We start from the raw sequence: 21,047 nt of genomic DNA, 5'->3' as shown, positions 1-21,047 counted from the left end.
GTTTACTTGATTAGCTATTACATTAAGTTCAGATTTAAGAGGTTTCCCAAAAGTCTTATTTACTGTTATACTAGCAAATTCTCAAAATTTCCTTATGTCACCACTAGACATTCAACAGTTTTTTTATTTACATAAAATAAAAAATACACGTTAATCTAAGACATACCCTCTTCTAGACGTACAAATTCTTCTGTATCTTCACTATCCAAACACTCCACAAAACCAGCCATCAGCTTCTGACTTACACTCTGAAATCACATAAAGATTTTAAAATGAGAAATTATAAAAAGGTTATAAGTATTACAGAAACTATGACAAATATGATATACAATTATAAATGCTTGTCTACAAAGACAAAAGGCAAATCTGCTCCAAGGAAAGTATTAGGTTTTAGTTACATTTTTAATTAATATAAAACTCAGTTCCTTAACTGAGTGCCATTTAGCTTGCTATAGAAATAACTAAAGAGGACTTCACTGGTAGAGCAATGGATAAGAATCTGTCTGCCAATGCAGGGGACACAGGTTCAATTCCTGGCCTGGGAAGATCCCACATGCCATGGAGCAACTGAGCCTGTGTGCCACAGCTATTGAACCCATGCTCTAAGGCCCGTGAGTGGCAACTACTAGAGCCTGCACATCCCAACTCCTGAGCCCACAAGCTGCAACTACTGAGGCCTGTGCACCTAGAACTAGTGCTCCACAACAAGAGAAGCCTCCCCAGTGAGAAGCCTGCACACCACAACGAAGAGAAGCCCTACTCTCCCCAGTGAGAGGCCTGCACACCACAATGAAGAGAAGCCCTACTCTCCACAACAGGAGAAACCCACACACAGCAGAGACAAACCAGCAAAGCAAAAATAAATAAGGACAAATAATTTAAGAAGCAAAAACTTTTACAGTTTATTGGCTTTAAAACTTGCTTCAAAAAAAACCCCAAAAACTTGCTTCATTAATTTTCTTTCCCAAAGAATAAAACTAGTTTTTAAAAACAGTAACATTAAATTACTATTTCATAACCTCTTCATTATATATTTATGCTATTTATCTTAACTAAAATATAAAATAAAATTCTCCTTTTTTCTCTTTAGAAATGTATTACTTACACCAGTTTTATATTTCTGGGCTGAGAGATTAGATACTACTCTATCTTCTTTAAGAACTCTATATATGTGTGTGTGTGTGTATATGCTAAGTCGTGTCCAACTCTTTGCAACCTCATAGACTATAGCCCTCAAGGCTTCTCTGTCCATGGGATTCCCCCCAAGGATCGAACCTGTGTCTCCTGCTTGGCAGGCATATTCTTTACCACTGAGCCACCTGAGAAGCCCTCAAGAACTCTAGCAGGATACTAAAACTGGTAATAATTCAAACTCAAATGAACGCCAATGAACTGAAAATCTGCATCCAAAGTCCTCTAATTAATTATGTGGTTTCATGAACTTCATCCAAAAACCAGATTAGACATCTAAAATAATATATATAATATATATATTATGCATATAATATATATAATATAAATAGTGGTTTTCAACTTGGGTGGTAGTGCCACTCTAAAAGGCCCTTAGAATTATATGAGAGCATTTTGAGTCTTCAGGACCAGAGACTGCTACTCAAAGACAGTGGTAGGGGACCAGGGATGCTAAGAGTCATGCAATTTGAGAGACAGTTACACTAAAATGAAGATCTGTCCCACCCAAAATGCCAGAAGAGCCCCTGTTTCAAAATACCAAAACCCAATAATACTCTTCAACTAGCTAGAGCAGTGATTTCCAGCATAAAATATACAAGGGGAGGAATGTCTATAAAGAGAAAGAAAAATAATAGATTATCCAATTATAGCTATTCAGTGAATAGAAAGAGAACTAACTAAAAGAGGAAAACATCTAAAACACTCTACAGTGTATCAAATGAAGTAACACAATGTGGGTCACCAAAAAGCCACAGAGGCTTCCCTGGTAGCTCAGTGGTAAGGAATCTGACTGCCAATGCAGGAGACACAGGTTCCTGTGTAGGGGGAGATCCCCTGGAGAAAGAAATGGCAACTCACTCCAATATTCTTGTCTGGGAAATCCTATGTACAGAGGAGTCAGGCATGCTACAGTCCACAGGGTCACAAAGTCTTGGACGTGAGTTAGCAACTAAACAACAACAGCAAACAACAACAAAAAACCACAGAAGCAGACAACTCACATCAGTGAAATCAGAATTGCAGAGGCTCACTCAGCACAGAGGCAACTGAGGAAGAGTGAAACAAAGGATGCAAAAAACAAACAGAAGGTGCACTTACAAACCTAATCATCCTTTAAAATGTGCTTGTGGTAGCACATTAAACGGTCTCATTAGGCCATACAGTTACATACTATAATAAAGAGTATAATCACATACTACAGTATACATATTAAGAGTATCCCTGGGAATGGAATTATCATCAAACACAAATCATAGCCCAGTACATGGGTAGGCTTTCATCCATCATATACAAATATACTTACTCTCAAGATTTTCCTACATACAAGAATAAGATGTATTCTGGATGTACCAAAAAAATAACAAGAAAAGCAATAACAAAATCAGTTACCTGGTCATGTGTGAAATCTCCAACCAACTTTATCTGAATATTGGAATTGCAAGAGATACAGCAGAGGATCTTGGCACTTTCAAAAGCCAATTCTGGATTAGTATTGCCATGATACAGGTATCTTTAAAACAAGAAAACATTTGGGGAACAATGTGATGAAATTTTTGCTTCTTACTATACTCAATACAAAACATTCACAACCAGGGCTCTCCTACCCAATACTGTACTTTTGGTAAGTTACACAAAGGTTTCCCCTTCTATTAATAACTAGATGTAACCTGTTATGGGGCTTCACTGGTGGCTCAGTGGTAAAGAAACTGCCTGCAATGCACGAGACACGGGAGACTTGGGTTCAATCCCTGGGTTGGGAAGAACCCCTGGAGAAGGGGATGGCAGCCCACTCCAGTTTTCTTGCCTGGAGAATCCCATGGACACAGGAGCCTGGTGGGCTACAGTTCACAGAGTCGCAAAGGGTCAGACATGACTGAAGTGACTGAGCAACCTTGTTATGGGTTGAATCGTGTTTCCCCAAAATTCACATGTTGATAGCCAAACCCAGAATGATCTTATTTGGAAACGGTCTTTGAAGATATAATTAACCAAGTAAAGATGAGGCCATCGGGGAGAGCCCTAATTCAACGACTGATAATCTTATAAAAAAGGGAAAAGTAGACACAGCCACACACAGGGAGAATGCCATGATGTAAAGCTGAAGGCAGAGACTGGGATGATGTGCCCACCATTCACAGAACACTAAGCATTGCCAGCAAACCACTAGAGGCTCAAACACGCACAATGAAAAGTTTGCTCCCTGGCCCTATATTCTCCAAACATCCAACTTCCCTACAGGAGACAATATTAAGATTATGTCATTTTATACTTTGAAATATTTACGGCATACAATAAATTAGAAAGAAGAAAAAGAAATTACAAGGTTCAGAGTCATTAAAATCAGAGACGCAAAAGAAGACAATAATAAAAAGAGACCAAAAAAATGTTTAAGTGGTGCCTTATGGATCTGATCAGATTTGGACATCAAAGTTAGAATGCCATCTGATTCACGTCGTCATTTCTCTACCTACACACAGAACTCACCTGGCAATGTTCACCACATTATCTGCCTTCTTGGTTCTGGGATTTATTCCCTGCAATAGCTGTTCTAAAGGAGAGACGATCAGAGCCAGCTGACTCTCTCTTAGCAGATCCATGAAGAGGTTTTCCTTCTGCAGAGTAAGATTGAGAAGCGCAAGGCAATGCTGCACCGCTTTCTCCAGGTGCTTCTTTCCTACAGAGCAAAATCAAAGTTAGAAAGTTCTACATGAATCTTAGAAACTCAGAATCAGTTCTCAGGAAAACAAGATAAAGGGTAAGCTCCAGATTCAAAAAGTCCTCAAGTTTTCAAACCTTTAGCAGTAACTTCACAGAACTGCTCACTCAGACAAGTCACTGTAACTTTTGTGACTCAGATTAGTTTAATGCAACAGCTTCTCAGTAATTTTTCCTGCATTCTTTCCCTAATTATTTAGAGCAGAGTTCTCAGATGGCAGTGAGTCTGGCCCCAGAGGACATCTGGCAATATCTGGAGACTTCTGATTGTCACAGCAAGGGATGCAGTACAGGCATCTAGTGGGTAGAGGTCTACAACACACAGGACAGCCTCCACATTAAAGAATTATTCTGCCAAAAATGCCAGTGGTGCTGAGGCTGAGAAGCTGATTTAGAGTAACACATAACCACCGTGGAAAATTTGGAAAATAAAGAGGCAGAAAATATAAACAAGGGCTACATATAGTGCCACCATTCAAACTTAAAACTCATGGGCTCTGGAGTCAAATTACCTAAGCTCAAATCAAAGTCTTGACCCTGGAAAAAGATGTGAAACCTCTTCATGCATCAATTTCCTTATTCATTAAATGGAAATAATATCATCTACCACACATGCCTTTTATACAGGTTAAATATATTAATACATGTAATGAGCTTTTAAAATTGCCAAGTGCATAGTAAGCACTTAATAAATGATAATAACTTACAGTAATAGTAAATTAAATTTATTGAACACCATATACCATGCACTATAATAAGTGCTTTTATAAATACTATGGAGAAAACAAAACAAAAAGTACTTTAAATTTAGAGATGTTAAACCTGTAAGAGATAACTATGATTACCTACCAAGACCCTGCAATAAGGCAGTTATAATGAGAGTCTCCGTATTTCAGTTTGCTCTCACTTTTAATTTACTCTCATGGTATGACTCACTAAAACAACACTGTAGATACAGAGAGAATCTTCCAGTGAAAAGTTCACCTACTTCAAACCTTCAATTTACACAAGACAAAAACAACAAAACTGTTTTCAAGCTATGAAGACATTCAGGCACATACCAGGGAAAGGAGCATAGGTATCAAGCTGTTTAACACCTTCCTCCAGTAAACTAAGGGCAAGCTCCAACATTGGTGACTCATTCAGAAGGTGATACATCAGACTAAATCCTGGTGGCTTATAGGCTATGATTTCTTCTCCTAAATAGAACATAACATAGTCCAAGAGATGGTGAATTAGTACTTTTGTCACACTCTTTTTATGAAACATGAGATTTGTAAATTAAATAGTATCTAAACAAATGAAGCAAGCTTCAATTTAGAGACAGTGACACAAACTATATACAGTGGTTATTTCCAAAAGGGCTGATCTGCACATAGCAGTTGGTTCACATGTTACACTGATATGTAACTCATTAATCTGTAGGCAATGTTCTTACTCTTTCATTCAGTGAAATTTTCACTTTATTTTCTCTTGCTTAGAACAATCAAAGTTACTAAAACAATGTAACAAAACATATAAAATTACAATTTAATTTATAACCAGAAGTAATTTACATCTTATGTATAGTAATTTATAAACTATAAATAGGTTTATAAATAGCTGACACTTTGTTTGAAAGTGACAGAATTAAATTACCTTGTAGTTCCACAAACTGATCCACAAAATCTTCAAGTTGAGGTTCATAATCTCTGAGCAATTTATAAAACACCTCTAAAACAACTTCAGCAACTTCCCACTACAGAAAGACACAAATATTTCAGTGACAGTAACAGTTCAAGGTGATAGACTGGGTAAGTTTTTCATCCCTCTCACTTTCCTCCAGAAAATGTGTGAAGTCCCTTTTCTACTTTGTTTATTCGAAGCAATACAGAAAGCCCAATTCATTCTGCTTTGTTTTGCTTAAGGACAGTGGACTGGCTAGTTTTTCAAGGTAAAACAGGTATAAAAGAATTAGTAAAAGAAACATTTCTAAAAAAGAAGTATTTCTACAGCAGATATTTGAGCTTTGTTAACAAATGTAAAGCACCCAGTATCTAGCCATATGGGGTTCCATAAAATTTATAAATAAATTTAGTTCATAAATCTAGTTCAATTTATAATGAAAAACCATCAGGTTTGAACACTTCTCCAAAAACGTCAAACATTCAGTTTCTCTAAGGATCTCAGCTGGACAGGATCTGAGAAAACATCTCATCAACCCTTATTTTGCAGGTGAAGCAAGTGAAGCTCAGAGCACTGAACGATTTTCCGAGACCATAAAGCTTGGCAGCCAACGTGCTGGAGGTCCAGCCCCACACTTCTAATTCCCAGAGCAGTGTTCATGGCTCTAGCCAAAGTTAAGAATCACTGGTAGGCTTCCTCCAATGACCTCATTTTCACCTCTTTGTTTAAAATGTTTTTAAAAGCTATGTAACACCAAGGAAAAATATTTATGCCAAAGGGAAAATATACTGTACAGACATAATTGTACAGACAGTAAAATTAAACTCTGTTTAAAAAAATCTACTACATAAAATTTCAATAAGGCTGAGTCTAGTAACTGTAGATGGTGGTTTTTAAAATTATTACTTTAGTCATTATTTCCACTGCATATAATTTTATCAAAGCTGATTTTTAAAACTAGGACTACGACAATCTTAATTTTAAATTATTTTTTTAATTACTCATTTTTCTCTATTTTCTAAATTTTTCAAAATCATTTATTTAAATAAAAAAATGTTTATCACCACATGATAATGGACTTTAGGATTACTAAATATATATGCTGCCTCAAGCACTGTTTATATTTATTTATCTCAATCCAAAGCACTGTTTTTGTGACAAGCTAGTGTTCTAAAATACGACGACGTAAATTAAACCTAAAAAAGACTTTCTAGTGAAATAAATTCACAAAATTGAGAGAAATTTTCTTAGGGTAATATGTTAGGAAATCATTGGTAGCTGGAAGAGCAGCAGTGCTAGAAATATAAAAATGCATGGGTGAAAAATAATAAGCACAGAAAAAGAGTGGCTGACTAAAGCTCTAAACCCTTAGGTCATACTGACCTTTTTAAGAAAAAGCAAGTAAGGTATTTAAAAGAAATGCCAAAAAGTATCAGAACATTTTGTTGAAGAGACTGCAATTGTTAGCATCTATTATCCATCTGAAATGACTTTTATTAATGAGGCATGACTGCTGTTAATGCTTTCATCCAATAAGGAAATACATGTCAATAAAGTAATACTAGGCCTTTAGTAAATCATATACCCCTGTTGGTATTGATTTTTAACCACATGAGAAGCAAAATTTATAAAGCAACTGACAAAAAATAAACTTCAGCTATCTGGGACTAAATATTAGAAACAAACTATGCCCAATAATATGACAATGAAAAATAAACTATGCTAGATACAAGTAATGATTATGCAGTCATTAAAAAGACTCTTCTCAAAGAATCTTTAATAGCATGAAAAAAATCCTCATAATACTATGTTTAGTGGTCAAAAAGGGATATAAGCTAATGTCACTAATTATCTCAATTTAAGAAGATATGCAAAGGAAAAAGAATAAAAGCAGTTATCCCTTCCTTTGGCAATAAGATTATGGGTGATGTAATTTCTTCACATATTTTTCTATATTTTCCTAATTTCCCAAAGTAGCATGAACTAAATTATTTTATAATCATTAATACAACAACAAATAAACCCAACGGGTTCAAAAACAACAAACTATAAAAATAAACTAGAAATGTCCCTATAATGTATTCTGTCCACAAGAGTATTCTGTGAACCGATAAACAGTAGTATAGACTAAAGTGAATTACATCAGAACCTGAAAGGGTCTCTTACATAGCTTAGTGGTTATGAGCTTGGATCTGGAATCAGAGTCCTAGGTTCAAATCCTGGTCCTGGACCTTAGGCAAGTTCCTTAACTTTGCTAAGCCTCCATCTGTAAAATGGGAACATTAATAGTACCTGCCTTGCAGTAATATTATAATTACGTAAGATGATACATACAAAAGCTCAGTTGTGAGTGTACTACAACCAGAGCAAATATGAGCATAAACATCAGTGTTCCCTCAGCCTCTCTCCAAGGCTTATAAATTTAATGAACCACAATATGCCTTCCCACTAACCCAAGACTCCACAACCCAGAAGAGCTACTTACTAACCAATATTAATTGGCGTGCAAGTTAAAACTTATTTCAATTCCTAACCTAAATCATCCCAATAAAGGATAGTGTTTTTCCAACTGCCAAAGGTATATTATTTTTGGTTCAATTTTGGTCAAAATTTGTTCAATTAAGGATTTAATGACTTTGACTTCATATCAATTAAATTGGTGGTGGTGGTTGGTGGTTTAGTAGTTAAGTCATGTCCTACTCTTGCGATCCCACGGACTGTAGCCCACCAGGCTCCTCTGTCCATGGGATTCTCCAGGCAAGAATACTGGAGTGGGCTGCCATTTCCTTCTCCAGGAGATCTCCCCAACCCAAGAACCAAACCTGGGTCTCCTGCACTGCAGGCAGATTCTTTACAGACTGAGCTATGAGGGATGTACACAGGTTTTTTTTTTGTATAACCAGACTCAAATCTGAAAATTAAATGAGGAAACTGGGAAAAAGTTGAGAGAAAAACTAAGAACAGAAATTTAGAAAACAAGGACTTCTGAAGATAAACTAAAGAAATCAAACTTATGTGTCAAGGGTACATATCCGGCTTTGAGCACCAGATGTGTTCTTGAAAATGCATAATAACTCTTATTTCTCAAACTGTACTGTATTTTATAAAGCAAATAGTAACACTCTCCCCTCTTTGAGACCGTAATCAAAGCATCATCATACATTAAAGCCAGCAGTGTGCTTCTCTGTTATAAATCAATTAAATCACTGATCACTAAAGAGTCAGTGCTTTGGTTTTAATGCCTGAATGTGTTTTTTATTAAATTTAAACCAATCAGACCATGGATATGTCAGTATTAAGACTGTAAGTTTTACTTTCAAAAGCTAAAATGAATTTATAGCATCTCATATCTTTAATAAAAGAAAAAGCAGCAATAAAATAAATAAGGAGACAAAAGTTTTTCTCTGAACATAACCTTTTCAGCTGCTCTCCGGTAAGCCCTTGTACGGAATCGGAGAAACACGGAATCTCGCAGGAACTGCAAATAAGGGTCAAAACCGGGGGGCCGCAGCCCAGCACCCAAATTAGAAGGAAAGGAGCTCTCCACCAGGGTACTAATTAACTGGCAAAAGGCACGAGTTAAAGGGTATTCTTCACACCGGGATTCTATTTCATTTAGTTCCACCTTCCAAAGAAAAATAAAGGAAATTCAGTAACATAAAACCACTAGCTTTAAAGTGCAGAGCATTTTTCAGACATTAACTCATTACTACTGGTATAATATCACACCCAAAGACCCACAAAAACATTACAATTTTTTTATTCAGAAGTAAAGATACAAAAGTTAAAAATAGATATCTTAAATGTTTCTTTAAAAAAAAGAGGAAGGGGGCATAGAGAGAAAAAAAGAAGCTTAAACAACTAAATTCGCACTTCACGGCTGACTCAAGTAGCCAAATTAAATTGAGTTCAAACCAAACTTTCAGTCTGGATGGCTGCCACTAACATACTTATCCAGCTCTGAAACCAAAAGTGTTTTGATCTCTTTCATAAAGTTTCATCTCCATTTCAACACAGAAAACCCTCAAATGAAAACACATCAAATTTGAAAACTACAGAAACTTAATACAGTAAGAATATATTTTTCTTAGACTTTTCATCATGTGAATGCATGACTATAGAATTTAAACTAAAAGGAAAATTTTACCTCAATACCAATAGCTTGCCTCTGGCTTGGAACCCGAACAGTCTGCAGTATCTTAAAATAATAAAAAGAATGCAATGTTAGGAGCATTCCTCATTGATAAATGAAAACCAGTGGCTTTGCAATAATATAATAGTCACATACATCACCCACCACATCTGTACCTCTTACAATGTCAATCAGAAATGACAACTCAGAAGTCTCTGATGAACTTTCATGAGCAACTGTGTCCACATACAGGGAGAACTTCCAATTACCTGGGCTTCAGAAAACTGGTAATTTCTTAAGTGCACATAAGATGTGTTTTCAACATATTTATTCTCAGATATTTTAGGAATAAACCTTAAAAGGAATTATGGGATGAAATCTCACCAATGTTCAGGACACGAGACTTTTTTACAACCAGCCCTACTGTTGGCACCAAAAAACCAAGAAGTAAATTTGTTAAGAACAGGTCTCTTATGTAAACAGAAGTTTTGGGTTAAGAAGTTCTGTCCTGACCTTGCTGGAGGCATAAATAGTCTCTGGTATGTAATTATACTCAATGTCAACACTTTATCTTTTGCAAATTACACTATTAGGTGTAATCCTTTTTAAGGAAAAAAAAAGCCTTATCTAAGACATAAATGTCTGAACCCAATCACACATCATCTCAGGTATAAAGAAGCACTAAGCACTTAGGATTGACAAAACGTGCTCCACTAGAGAACGGAATGGCAAACCACTTCAGTATCCTTCCCTTGAGAACCCCATGACCTGTATCAAAAGGCAAAAAGATAGGACACTGAAAGATGAACTCCCCAGGGCAGTAGGCGCCCAATATGCTACTGGAGATCAGTAGAGAAATCACTCCAGAAAGAATGAAGAGATGGAGTCAAAGCAACAACAACACCCAGTTGTGGGTGTGACCCGTGATAGAAGCAAGGTCCAATGCTGTAAAGAGCAATATTACATAGGAACCTGGATGGAATGTTAGGTCCATGAATCATAGCAAATGGTCAAACAGGAGATGGCAAGAGTGAACGTCGACGTTTTAGGAATCAGTGAACTAAAATGGACTGGAATGGGTGAATTTAACTCAGATAACTATTATATCTATTGCTGTGGGCAAGAATCCCTTAGAAGAAATGGAGCAGCCACCATAGTCAACGAAAGAGTCCGAAATGCAGTCCTTGGATGCAATCTCAAAAACGACAGAATGATCTCTATTCATTTCCAAGGCAATCCATTCAACATCACAGTAATCCAAGTTTATGCCCTGACCAGTAATGCTGAAGAAGCTAAAGTTGAACGGTTCTATGAAAACCTACAAGACTTTCTAGAACTAACACCCAAAAAAGATGTCCTTTTAATTATAGGGGACTGGAATGCAAAAGTAGGAAGTCAAGAAACACCTTGAGTAACAGGCAAATTTGGCCTTGGAGTACAGAATGAAGCAGGGAAAAAGCTAACAGAGCTTTGCCAAGAGAATGCACTGGTCATAGCAAACATGCTCTTTCAACAACACAAGAGAAGACTCTACCCATAGACATCACCAGATGGTCAATGCCAAAATCAAATTGATTATATTCTTCACAGCCAGAGATGGAGAAGCTCTATACAGTCGGCAAAAACAAGACTGGGAGCTGACTGTGGCTCAGATCATGAACTCCTTATTGCCAAATTCAGATTGATATTGAAGAAAGTAGGGAAAACACTAGACCATTTAGGTATGACCTAAATCAAATCCCTTATGATTATACAGTGGAAGTGACAAACAGATTTGAGGGACTAGATTTGATAAAGTACATGATGAACTATGGATGGAGGTTCATGACATTGTACAAGAGACAGGGATCAAAAATATCCCCAAGAAAAAGAAATGCCAAAAAGCAAAATGGCTGTCTGAGGAGGTCTTACAAATAGCTGTGAAAAGAAGCGAAAAGCAAAGGAGAAAAGGAAAGATATACCCATTTGAATGCAGAGTTCCAAAGAATAGCAAGGAGAGATAAGAAAGCCTTCCTCAGTGATCAGTGCAAAGAAATAGAGGAAAACAACAGAATGGGAAAGACTAGAGATCTCTTCAAGAAAATTAGAGATACCAAGGGACCATTTCATGCAAAGATGGGCTCAATAAAGGACAGAAATGGTATGGACCTAACAGAAGCAGAAGATATTAAGAAGAGGTGGCAAGAATACACAGAAGAACTGTACAAAAAAGATCTTCACAACCCAGATAATCACGATGGTGTGATCACTCACCTAGAGCCAGATATCCTGGAATGTGAAGGCAAGTGGGCCTTAGGAAGCATCACTACGAACAAAGCTAGTGCAGGTGATGGAATTCCAGTTGAGCTATTTCAAATAGCTGAAAGATAATGCTATGAAAGTGCTGGACTCGATATGCCAGCAAATTTGGAAAACTCAGCAGTGGCCACAGGACTGGAAAAGGTCAGTTTTCATTCCAATCCCAAAGAAAGGCAATGCCAAAGAATGCTCAAACTACTGCACAATTGCACTCATCTCACACACTAGTAAAGTAATGCTCAAATTCCCCAAGCCAGGCTTGAACAATATGTGAACCGTGAAATTCTAGATGTTCAAGCTGGTTTTAGAAAAGGCAGAGGAACCAGAGATCAAATTGCCAACATCCACTGGATCATCGAAAAAGCAAGAGAGTTCCAGAAAAACATCTGCTTCTGCTTATCGACTATGCCAAAGCCTTTGACTGTGTGGATCACAATAAACTGTGGAAAATTCTGAAAGAGATGGGAATACCAGACCACCTGACCTGCCTCTTGAGAAATCTGTATGCAGGTCAGGAAGCAAGTTAGAACTGGACATGGAACAACAGACTGGTTCCAAATCAGGAAAGGAGTACCTCAAGGCTATATATTGTCACCCTGCTTATTTAACTTCTATGAAGAGTATATCATGAGAAATGCTGGGCTGGATGAAGCACAAGCTGGAATCAAGATTGCCAGGAGAAACAATAACCTCAAATATGCAGATGACACCGCACTTATGGCAGAAAGGAAAGAAGAACTGAAGAGCCTCTTGATGAAAGTGAAAGAGGAGAGTGAAAAAGTTGGCTTATAACTGTGGAAACAGTGGCTGACTTTATTTTTTTGGGCTCCAAAATCACTGCAGATGGTGACTGCAGCCATGAAATTAAAAGATGCTTACTCCTTGGAAGAAAAGTTATGCCCAACCTAGACAGCATATTAAAAAGCAGAGACATTACTTTGCCAACAAAGTCAGTCTAATCAAGGCTATGGTTTTTCCAGTAGTCATGTATGGATGTGAGAGTTGGACTATAAAGAAAGCTGAGCGCCGAAGAATTGATGCTTTTGAACTGTGGTGTTGGAGAAGACTCTTGAGAGTCCCTTGGACTGCAAGGAGATCCAACCAGTCCATCCTAAAGGAAATCAGTCCTGAATACTCATTGAAGGACTGATGTTGAAGCTGAAACTCCAATACTGTGGTCACCTGATGTGAAGAACTGACTCACTGGAAAAGACTTTGATGCTGGGAAAGATCGAAGGCGAGAAGAGAAGGGGACAACAGAGGATGAGATGGTTGGATGGCATCACTGACTCAGCGGACATGAGCTTGAGTAAACTCCAGGAGTTGGTGATGGACAGGGGGGCCTGGCGTGCTGCGGTCCTTGGGGTCACAGAGAGTTGGACACGACTGAATGGAACTGAAGCACTTAGGACAATAATAAATACTGACATGCTCCTGAATGAAAAAAATGAAGTATAAATACTAAAAGAAAAGTGGCCCAGCTTCTCAGCACATACCAACTTTCTTCATTTTTGTTTTTATAAAGTATCATTAACATCTTCAGGACACATATGTTAGAAATCAACTAGAATCTGCTTCAAAACAGTAGCTTCTACCAATGTGTCAGAATCACAGGCTCCCTTATGTCATATTATATTGAAGACAAATGCATGTTCCACTTAACCATTTTCCTTAAATATCTCTACAGAACACATTCTTATTTTCCTTCTTTTATTCCATCACTTATAGAATAAGTCCATCTTGACATAAAAATTCCAATAGGGCTTATATCTAAAGAAATGAGTTGATAAGACATTTTATTTGACTGTTACAAGACAGGAAGGGTCACAGAAAGAAGCAGTAAAAAAGAAAACTAGGCATCCCCCACATTTAATGAGTACAGATGACTTCTGAAGGCTTATTGCAGGCTAGTACCCAAAGACAAACTTGAGGAATTCTGTCCATTTATTAATCTTACACACACTGAAAAACAAAGTCTTAAGAACCAATCTCTAGTAACCCAGTTAAGGTGTCAACTGATCCAAGAGAAAAATCCAAGCCTATTAGTTTCTGATGTTATGCTTAGTACCAAAATCATAACTTTCTATTTGGGAAGTTCGTGGTGTACTTTAAGTTTCAATTGGATGTACTTACTTGTACAATATTATCAAAACTCACTTCCAAACTGTAGTAATGTAAATAAGAGAGCTCACAGTACTACCTGAGTATATTCTAATGACTGCCAGAGAGAAGCAGCAATTTCAGGAGATTTTCCAAACGCTGCAAGTGTCTTCAGTAGTTCGGCCTTTAGTACAGGAGGGATACTGCACTGCAGGAGTCCCAGAATCACCACCACAGGGGTCCACTGAGGATGCTCACAGAGTGCCAAACGAGCATTTTCACTCTGTGAATTGAATACAAAAAGAACAAGACAGGCTTTGCATGTTTAAAAGCTAAGAAAAATGACCAGTAAAATCATCTAAATTGCTAACACTTACACTGAGTAGTCACAGGCTTAATTAACACACACTAAACCAAAGCAAATGCTTGAACTCTACCAGTAGGTCAAATCAGATCACGAGCTCAGTTAATATAAGAAATGGAGGCGAAAAATAGCCTTTACTGACTTACAGCTCTAAGACTAGAAAACAATATATACAAACAGAGATAAACAGTCTTCCAGGGTCACATAAATCTTACCTAGGCATTTTAAATCCTTTCTGTAACAATGTCATATATGAATGAGAAAAATACCTTGCCCTTTTCTGAGAAAAAAAAAAGAAATATACACACACATGCACACACACACACATGCACACACACAGTACCAAGTATCACTCCAATTTAATTCAACAGTAAATAATTACAAACTTTCTGTTCTGACTGTGAATAATGTTTAGCATTATTAGAAAAACCAATAAAGTTAGAAGACACTATTCCTGTTCTTCAGAGAGAATGTTAGACAAAGGAACTTAGCTTTGTGCTAGCGAATAACAGAAAGAACCAGAAGAACAAATGGGACCTAATTAAACTTAAAAGCTTTGGCACACATTTTTGACAAAATGAAGACAACCTATATACAGAATGGGAGAAAATATCTGTAAATGAAATGACCAGTAAGGGATTAATATCCAAAATATATAAATAGCTTGTACAATTCAACATCAAAAAATACAAACACGATTAGGCTATTCTTTTCATACATGCTTCTGGCAGCAAGCAGGGACTACCACACCCTTTAAAAGTGAAGAAACAAAGAACTCAGAAGAACAGAATGCCAAATACAAATGCTAAATTTATTGCTTATAAACTTTAAGCATTATAAGAAAACTTGGGGGCTCCTTAAAATGCCACCATGTTACAATACAAATAAAATTACATTGTACTCACATGCTGCGGGTGGGTTACCTACCCAAGTAATGATGGTAGATGTTAGCTGCAGAAAAGCAATCAACCCATCTTGCTCCTTCTGGGTGATACCGCGTGAAGGGAGGTGACGGTACTGGACACTCTCTGCACTCGGCAGATCCTTCCGGAGGTGCTCATGGTAAAGCATCAAGGAGTGAAAGAAATGTTCCCAGGAAACAGGACTGCCACCTGCTCCCTGAATATTTTCAACTGTAAAGAAACACAGCACAGAATTTCCTTTCAAAACTGTCTAAGTACTTGCTTGGAAATGGAGGGAGAAAATTAACATAAAACAATACATTTTGTTTGCCTTTGTCCTAGACATGTTGTGTGTTGAAAATCGGTTAGAAACCCTCCGTAAACTAGAACTCGGGATTAATTTTTCCCTGGGACTAAGACTGGGTGGTGCCCATGCAAGTACAAAAGGAAATGACTTTGGATGTCAGTTGCCCTGCCCTGCGTGTGTGCTCAGTCATGTCCAATGCTTGGCAACCCCATGGACCGCAGCCCACCAGGCTCCTCTGTCCGTGGGATTTCCCAGGCAAGAATACTGCGGTGGATTGCCATTTCCTCCTCTAGGGGATCTTCCTGACCCAGGGATTGAACCCCCATCTTCTGCATCTGTAGCACTGGGAGGCAGATTCTTTACCGCTGAGTTACCTAGGAAACCCTGGATGTCAGTTACCTACTTCGAATCCAGGACATTTCTCCATGTTGTCATGTAACTATTCAGGGATGCTTTTCCCATGAGCAGTTCCCAAATGTTGAGCTTAAATTAAATTCCCAAAGAGAGAGATAACTACTATCTTGATTTGCAGATTACAGTACTCTATTACATACTAAGCACTGAGAAAAAAAGCCTAGCAGACAAGACAAAGAAGCTTTAACAAAATGGTCAAAACCCCAGTCTTGGAGTGAGGCAGATCTCAATTACCAATCATGGCTTGCCTATGCCTTGTGACCTTAAATTACTTCACTTTGCTAAACCTGTTTCCTCAAATGTAAAAATGAAAGGAATCTACCTGACAAATGTTTAATAAATATTTCTTTCTCTTGCCTTTTGCACTATCTTTGGTGTGGTTGGTGGTTTAGTCGTTAAGTTGTGTCCTACTCTTGCGACCCCCTGGACTGTAGCCCACCAGGCTCCTCTGTCCATGGGATTCTCCAGGCAAGAATGCTGGAGTGGGTTGCCATTTCCTTCTCCAGGAGATCTCCCCAACCCAAGAATCGAACCCAGGTCTCCTGCACTGCAGGCAGATTCTTTACCAACTGAGCTATGAGGGATGCACACATCTTTTTTTTTGGTATAGCCAGACTCAAATCTGAAAATTAAATGAGGAAACTGGGAAAAAGTTGAGAGAAAAACTAAGAACAGAAATTTAAAAAACAAGGACTTCTGAAGAAAAACTAATCAAACTTACATGGCAAGGGTACATATTCTACTTTGAGCACCAGATGTGTTTTTGAAAATGCATATTAACCCTACCTACATTTCTTAAACTGTACTGTATTTTATAAAGCAAATGGTAACACTCTCCCCTCTTTGAGACCATAATCAAAGCATCATCATACATAAAGCCAGCAGTGTGCTTCTCTGTTATAAATATAATGCGTACGCCCAGTAGAACCCAGTACAAATAACCAATATGCTTTAATAGGTAGAAGGATACTAAATGTCATGACAAACTTAGACAACATCTAGATTTTTCTTACCATGACTGCTCCCATTGACTTTGAGCAGGCTGAAACAGTAGTGGGCACACTGGGGCCCATTGGCCAATCCCTGCAGCATCTTCAAATAAGGAATATAAATAGTTGGAGGCAACAGGTCGCCCATTTGCCTAACAAACTTTGACAAGACAACCTGAAATATGGAAAAGCCAACAGTTTACATAAAGCATAGCTTAACTTTAAGCCAACATGGACTAGCCAATAAAGACTACATATGAACCAAAACTAAGTACTCTCATTTAACTTCCCCCAAGACAAAATAATCTGGTATTCTATTTATGAAAAACTGCGTTTCCGAGTTTCTCATTAGTAATTTAATGCAACTACAGAATATCTTTGTGAACCCAACATACATTTTTAAAAACATCTAAATGTCACAAACACAAGACTACTCATATTCTAAATACGTAAAACAATTAAAGAATTTACTCATAAAATTAACCAGCAAATTCAAAGATACACTTAGAGCCCAGAGTTCCTACACCCCAGTAAAACTGAGTACGAAGATCTGGGAACCTGAAAGGATTTTTGATAGTAACCTAAACGTACTGTTTTGTCTTCTTGCCGATACATGTTTCTAGACTCCTGTTCTCTACATTCACTTCTTCGGGTTCTCTTTTCTCCTGCTTAAGCCTTAAATCTATTATCAACAACTAAATATATTACTTAGACTAATTGGTTGGAACTCCGAACCAAAAATATTACAGATCTCTGGAAATTTTTGTTAAATCTGTTGGGTTTAGCAATGATCTTATGATCCTATGGGAAATATCCTTATTTTCAAGAGATCTTAACTTAACCAATGAGAAGTAAAAAAGTCATGCTGCCTATAATTTACTTTAAAACCACCCAGCAAAAAAAAAAAAAAGGAGTAGAAATAACAAGAGCAGAAGTAAACACGGCAAGATGTTAACAGCTATTAAATTAAGATACTGGGTGTTCACTCTAATTATTCTGCCATATGTTTGAAAATCTTCATAATGGAAATTATTTTAATCTCTAAAAAATTTTAATTAATCCTTCTCTGAAATATATTTTTTAAATGAGGAAAAAAGTGAAACAATAAATGTAAGAAATACAGTTTAAAAGAGGGGGTCCTGACGTTTGACCCTTAGCACAAACGAAAATTATAGTACATGGCATGAAACCATTTAAATACAAAATCCCAAAAAAATGAAGACAGATATGGTAATCCTTCTGACTTGCTATGCATAACATATTTTAAAAGTTAATACAGGATAGAAAATGAACTTTTTCCTACACTATCTACTGACTCATAGGCATTTTGGCATTAATTATAACTTCTAAGCCTTTTTCCTTTAGTATTTGTACCTCTCCTATCTTACCCAACTTGCTAAGAAAGATGGATATTCATTGTTAGGCTTATAGAAGACAGAATAAGCTAATAAATATTAATTTTACTTAGTCATTTATTTAGTTACACACTTATTTAATGACTCACAAGGAAACTAGACACTTTTCTACATCTAATGATTCAATAGATAGCTAGCATATAATAAAAGGCTGACTGTATAAACTTTGAAATGATCAGATCAATTTAAGAGTTTCCATTTCCTTAAATAAGTATAAACGCTAAAGGTTACAAGTGTTCATTTTGCATGAAGAGCAAGCAACAACATGAGGAAAATACCATTCTTCATGTTTTTATGATTTCCAAGGTAAAAAGTAGGAAAACCAAGAGCTTACCTGGCGTTGAGGGGGTCGCTGATGAGCCACCCCGAGGTAAGAACCCAGGATAGTGGAAGTCTGAAGAGGCTCTGACGGACACCAGTATTCCAGCGCAAGTTCCAAATTGAAAGGATTCTTTTTATATAGCTCACCAATCTGCAAAGTGTAAACAAAAACTGTGTAAAAATGTTTGTAACTCAAAAACTACTTTTAAATAAAAAGTTACATTTTATTGAATTCACCTATATGTTTAAGATATTAGGCCTGAAATTTTCCAAAGTTAGGGAAAAAGTAATGGAGAGAGGGAGATGATGATCCAATATAACAACTTACCAAGAGCATTAAGTGTTCCAGATCCCTTCTAAGCGAAATGGGGGGATCATTCCCCATCTGCATACTCATGTGAATCATTCGAGCATCTTCATCTGCCCGATTCCTCAACTGCTTCACCTATGAAATTTATTACAGGCAGTTCATATGTAAATTTATTATATGGGTTAATAATAATGAAACGGAAAATCAGGCAATTAAGTTATTACAAAAAACAAAAATATTGTTTAAATATCAATTCCATTTTAGTCATAGAAATGAACATACCAGGAATTTTATTACAATATTATTACCTATGATTTATAAGATCTTAAAACTCAATGCAATTCCCACTATAGATAATTTTAACTACAGTGTTTCTCAATTACTGACATTTTGGGCAGGGTACTTCATTCACTGGGTTGAATGATTCTGAACATTAACAGGACATTTAGCATTTCTAGTACTACTTAGTAACTACCAATACCAATACTACAGTCAATATTAACAAGCAAAATTAGCCTCCCAAATATTTGCTAAACAGTGTACTTGTAAATAACCCATCAATCAAAACAGTCTCAAGGAAAATTAGAAAATACATTAAATTGACTAATAACAAAAACATCAAAATTTATTTGATCAAGTTAAAGCAGTAACTACAGATAAATTTATAACGCTAAATGCTTGTATTAGAAAAAAAATAAAGGTTTCAAATTAATATTCTAATCTTCTGCTGTTGGAAACTGAAGTGATAAGGGCAAACTAAAACCCAAGCAGAGAGAAAGAAAATAATAAAACCTGAAATCAGTAACAGTGAAAGAAAACTTAAGAAAATCAACGAAGCCAAAAGCTGGCTCACTGGAAAGATCAATAAGATTGATAGACCTCTAGCCTAGTTAATTAAGAAAAAAAGGAGAAAAAACAAATTACCAATATTAGGGATGAAAAAAGAAACATCACTACAGGTCATACAGACATAAAAAGTATAATAGTAGGAATAATTTTATGCTATCAATTTGATAAGTGAAATGAAATGGAAAAATCCACTGAAGACACAAAGCATCAAAGCTTATATAAGAAAAAATAGATAACCTAAAAATAGTATTATATTAACAGAATTATAGTGTCCTGATGTGTGAATAAGTCCACTGTTTACCCTATCCAAACTCCTCTCAGTCTTCATCTTTCCAGATGACCATTATTTTTCCATAGTAAGAGTCCCTTCTAGACTAATAATTCGGAAAAAGTTAAAGTCTTAACCTTTTCTAAAGCTTCATTTCCACAAATATAAAATGAAAAAATTTCTTTCTACTCAAAATTTCCAGCATGTTAGTCTATCATGTCTTTCAAGGCTGATGAGGTCTGAAGTTATCTGTTAAATACTCCTTGACTATTCCAGTCTAAGTGAGCTATCCTTAGCCTAAAAAATCCACAGTAATTTACTGTCTACACCTTCATTTACTTCCTGTTACTATCTATATTTTTCTGTGTGTATCTTATTTCTCCAATTAGACTATATATATATATATATATATATATATATATATACATTCTTTGCTGGCAGGGAATGAGTCTCCTACTTATTTGTCTTCTTCATAATTCCTAGCGTAGTTACCTGGAACACAGGAGAAACTCGATGAACACTTGATTCATTATAGCATGAGTAAGCACTTAACTCTGCTTGCTATCATTCCAGGTATTTTTTCCACTTGACTTGTGTTTTTTAAGATGTATCGTATCAGAACTCCACATCAGTATTACAAGTGTAGACCTTTCAGGTGCTTTCTCATGCACGCATGCGTGCGCGTGCACACACACACAGCAGTTTTATAGGACTTTACTCTCTCTTTTACTTCCTGCCATCACTTCCTTGGCACAAAATGGCACACAGAAATATGCTATGAAGGAACGTCTGAAATGGCTCTAAGAA

General features: G+C 36.7%; 1 protein-coding gene across 3 annotated transcripts in view; it reads right to left on the bottom strand.

Moving 5' to 3' along the window:
- NUP205 (nucleoporin 205) overlaps nucleotides 1–21,047 on the bottom strand; it is a 78,199-nt gene that overhangs the window by 38,208 nt on the left and 18,944 nt on the right. For all 3 annotated transcript variants that reach the window (XM_081533011.1, XM_081533010.1, XM_081533009.1), the window contains exons 9-20: nucleotides 19,142–19,258; nucleotides 18,827–18,964; nucleotides 17,102–17,252; nucleotides 15,393–15,598; nucleotides 14,202–14,384; nucleotides 9,719–9,769; nucleotides 8,987–9,196; nucleotides 5,545–5,644; nucleotides 4,968–5,105; nucleotides 3,676–3,865; nucleotides 2,581–2,701; nucleotides 167–248 (exon numbers count right to left, since the gene is read on the bottom strand). In XM_081533011.1, the coding sequence (XP_081389137.1) occupies nucleotides 167–248; nucleotides 2,581–2,701; nucleotides 3,676–3,865; nucleotides 4,968–5,105; nucleotides 5,545–5,644; nucleotides 8,987–9,196; nucleotides 9,719–9,769; nucleotides 14,202–14,384; nucleotides 15,393–15,598; nucleotides 17,102–17,252; nucleotides 18,827–18,964; nucleotides 19,142–19,258 (1,687 nt within the window). The remainder of the gene's footprint in view (nucleotides 1–166; nucleotides 249–2,580; nucleotides 2,702–3,675; nucleotides 3,866–4,967; nucleotides 5,106–5,544; nucleotides 5,645–8,986; nucleotides 9,197–9,718; nucleotides 9,770–14,201; nucleotides 14,385–15,392; nucleotides 15,599–17,101; nucleotides 17,253–18,826; nucleotides 18,965–19,141; nucleotides 19,259–21,047) is intronic.

This window comes from Giraffa tippelskirchi, chromosome 10 (genome assembly GCF_054371585.1).
Source record: "Giraffa tippelskirchi isolate mGirTip1 chromosome 10, T2T-mGirTip1v1.2.pri, whole genome shotgun sequence".
Taxonomy (NCBI): domain Eukaryota; kingdom Metazoa; phylum Chordata; class Mammalia; order Artiodactyla; family Giraffidae; genus Giraffa; species Giraffa tippelskirchi.
The sequence above is the reverse complement of the archived record's forward strand: the minus strand, read 5'-3'. Positions and strand labels throughout refer to the sequence as shown.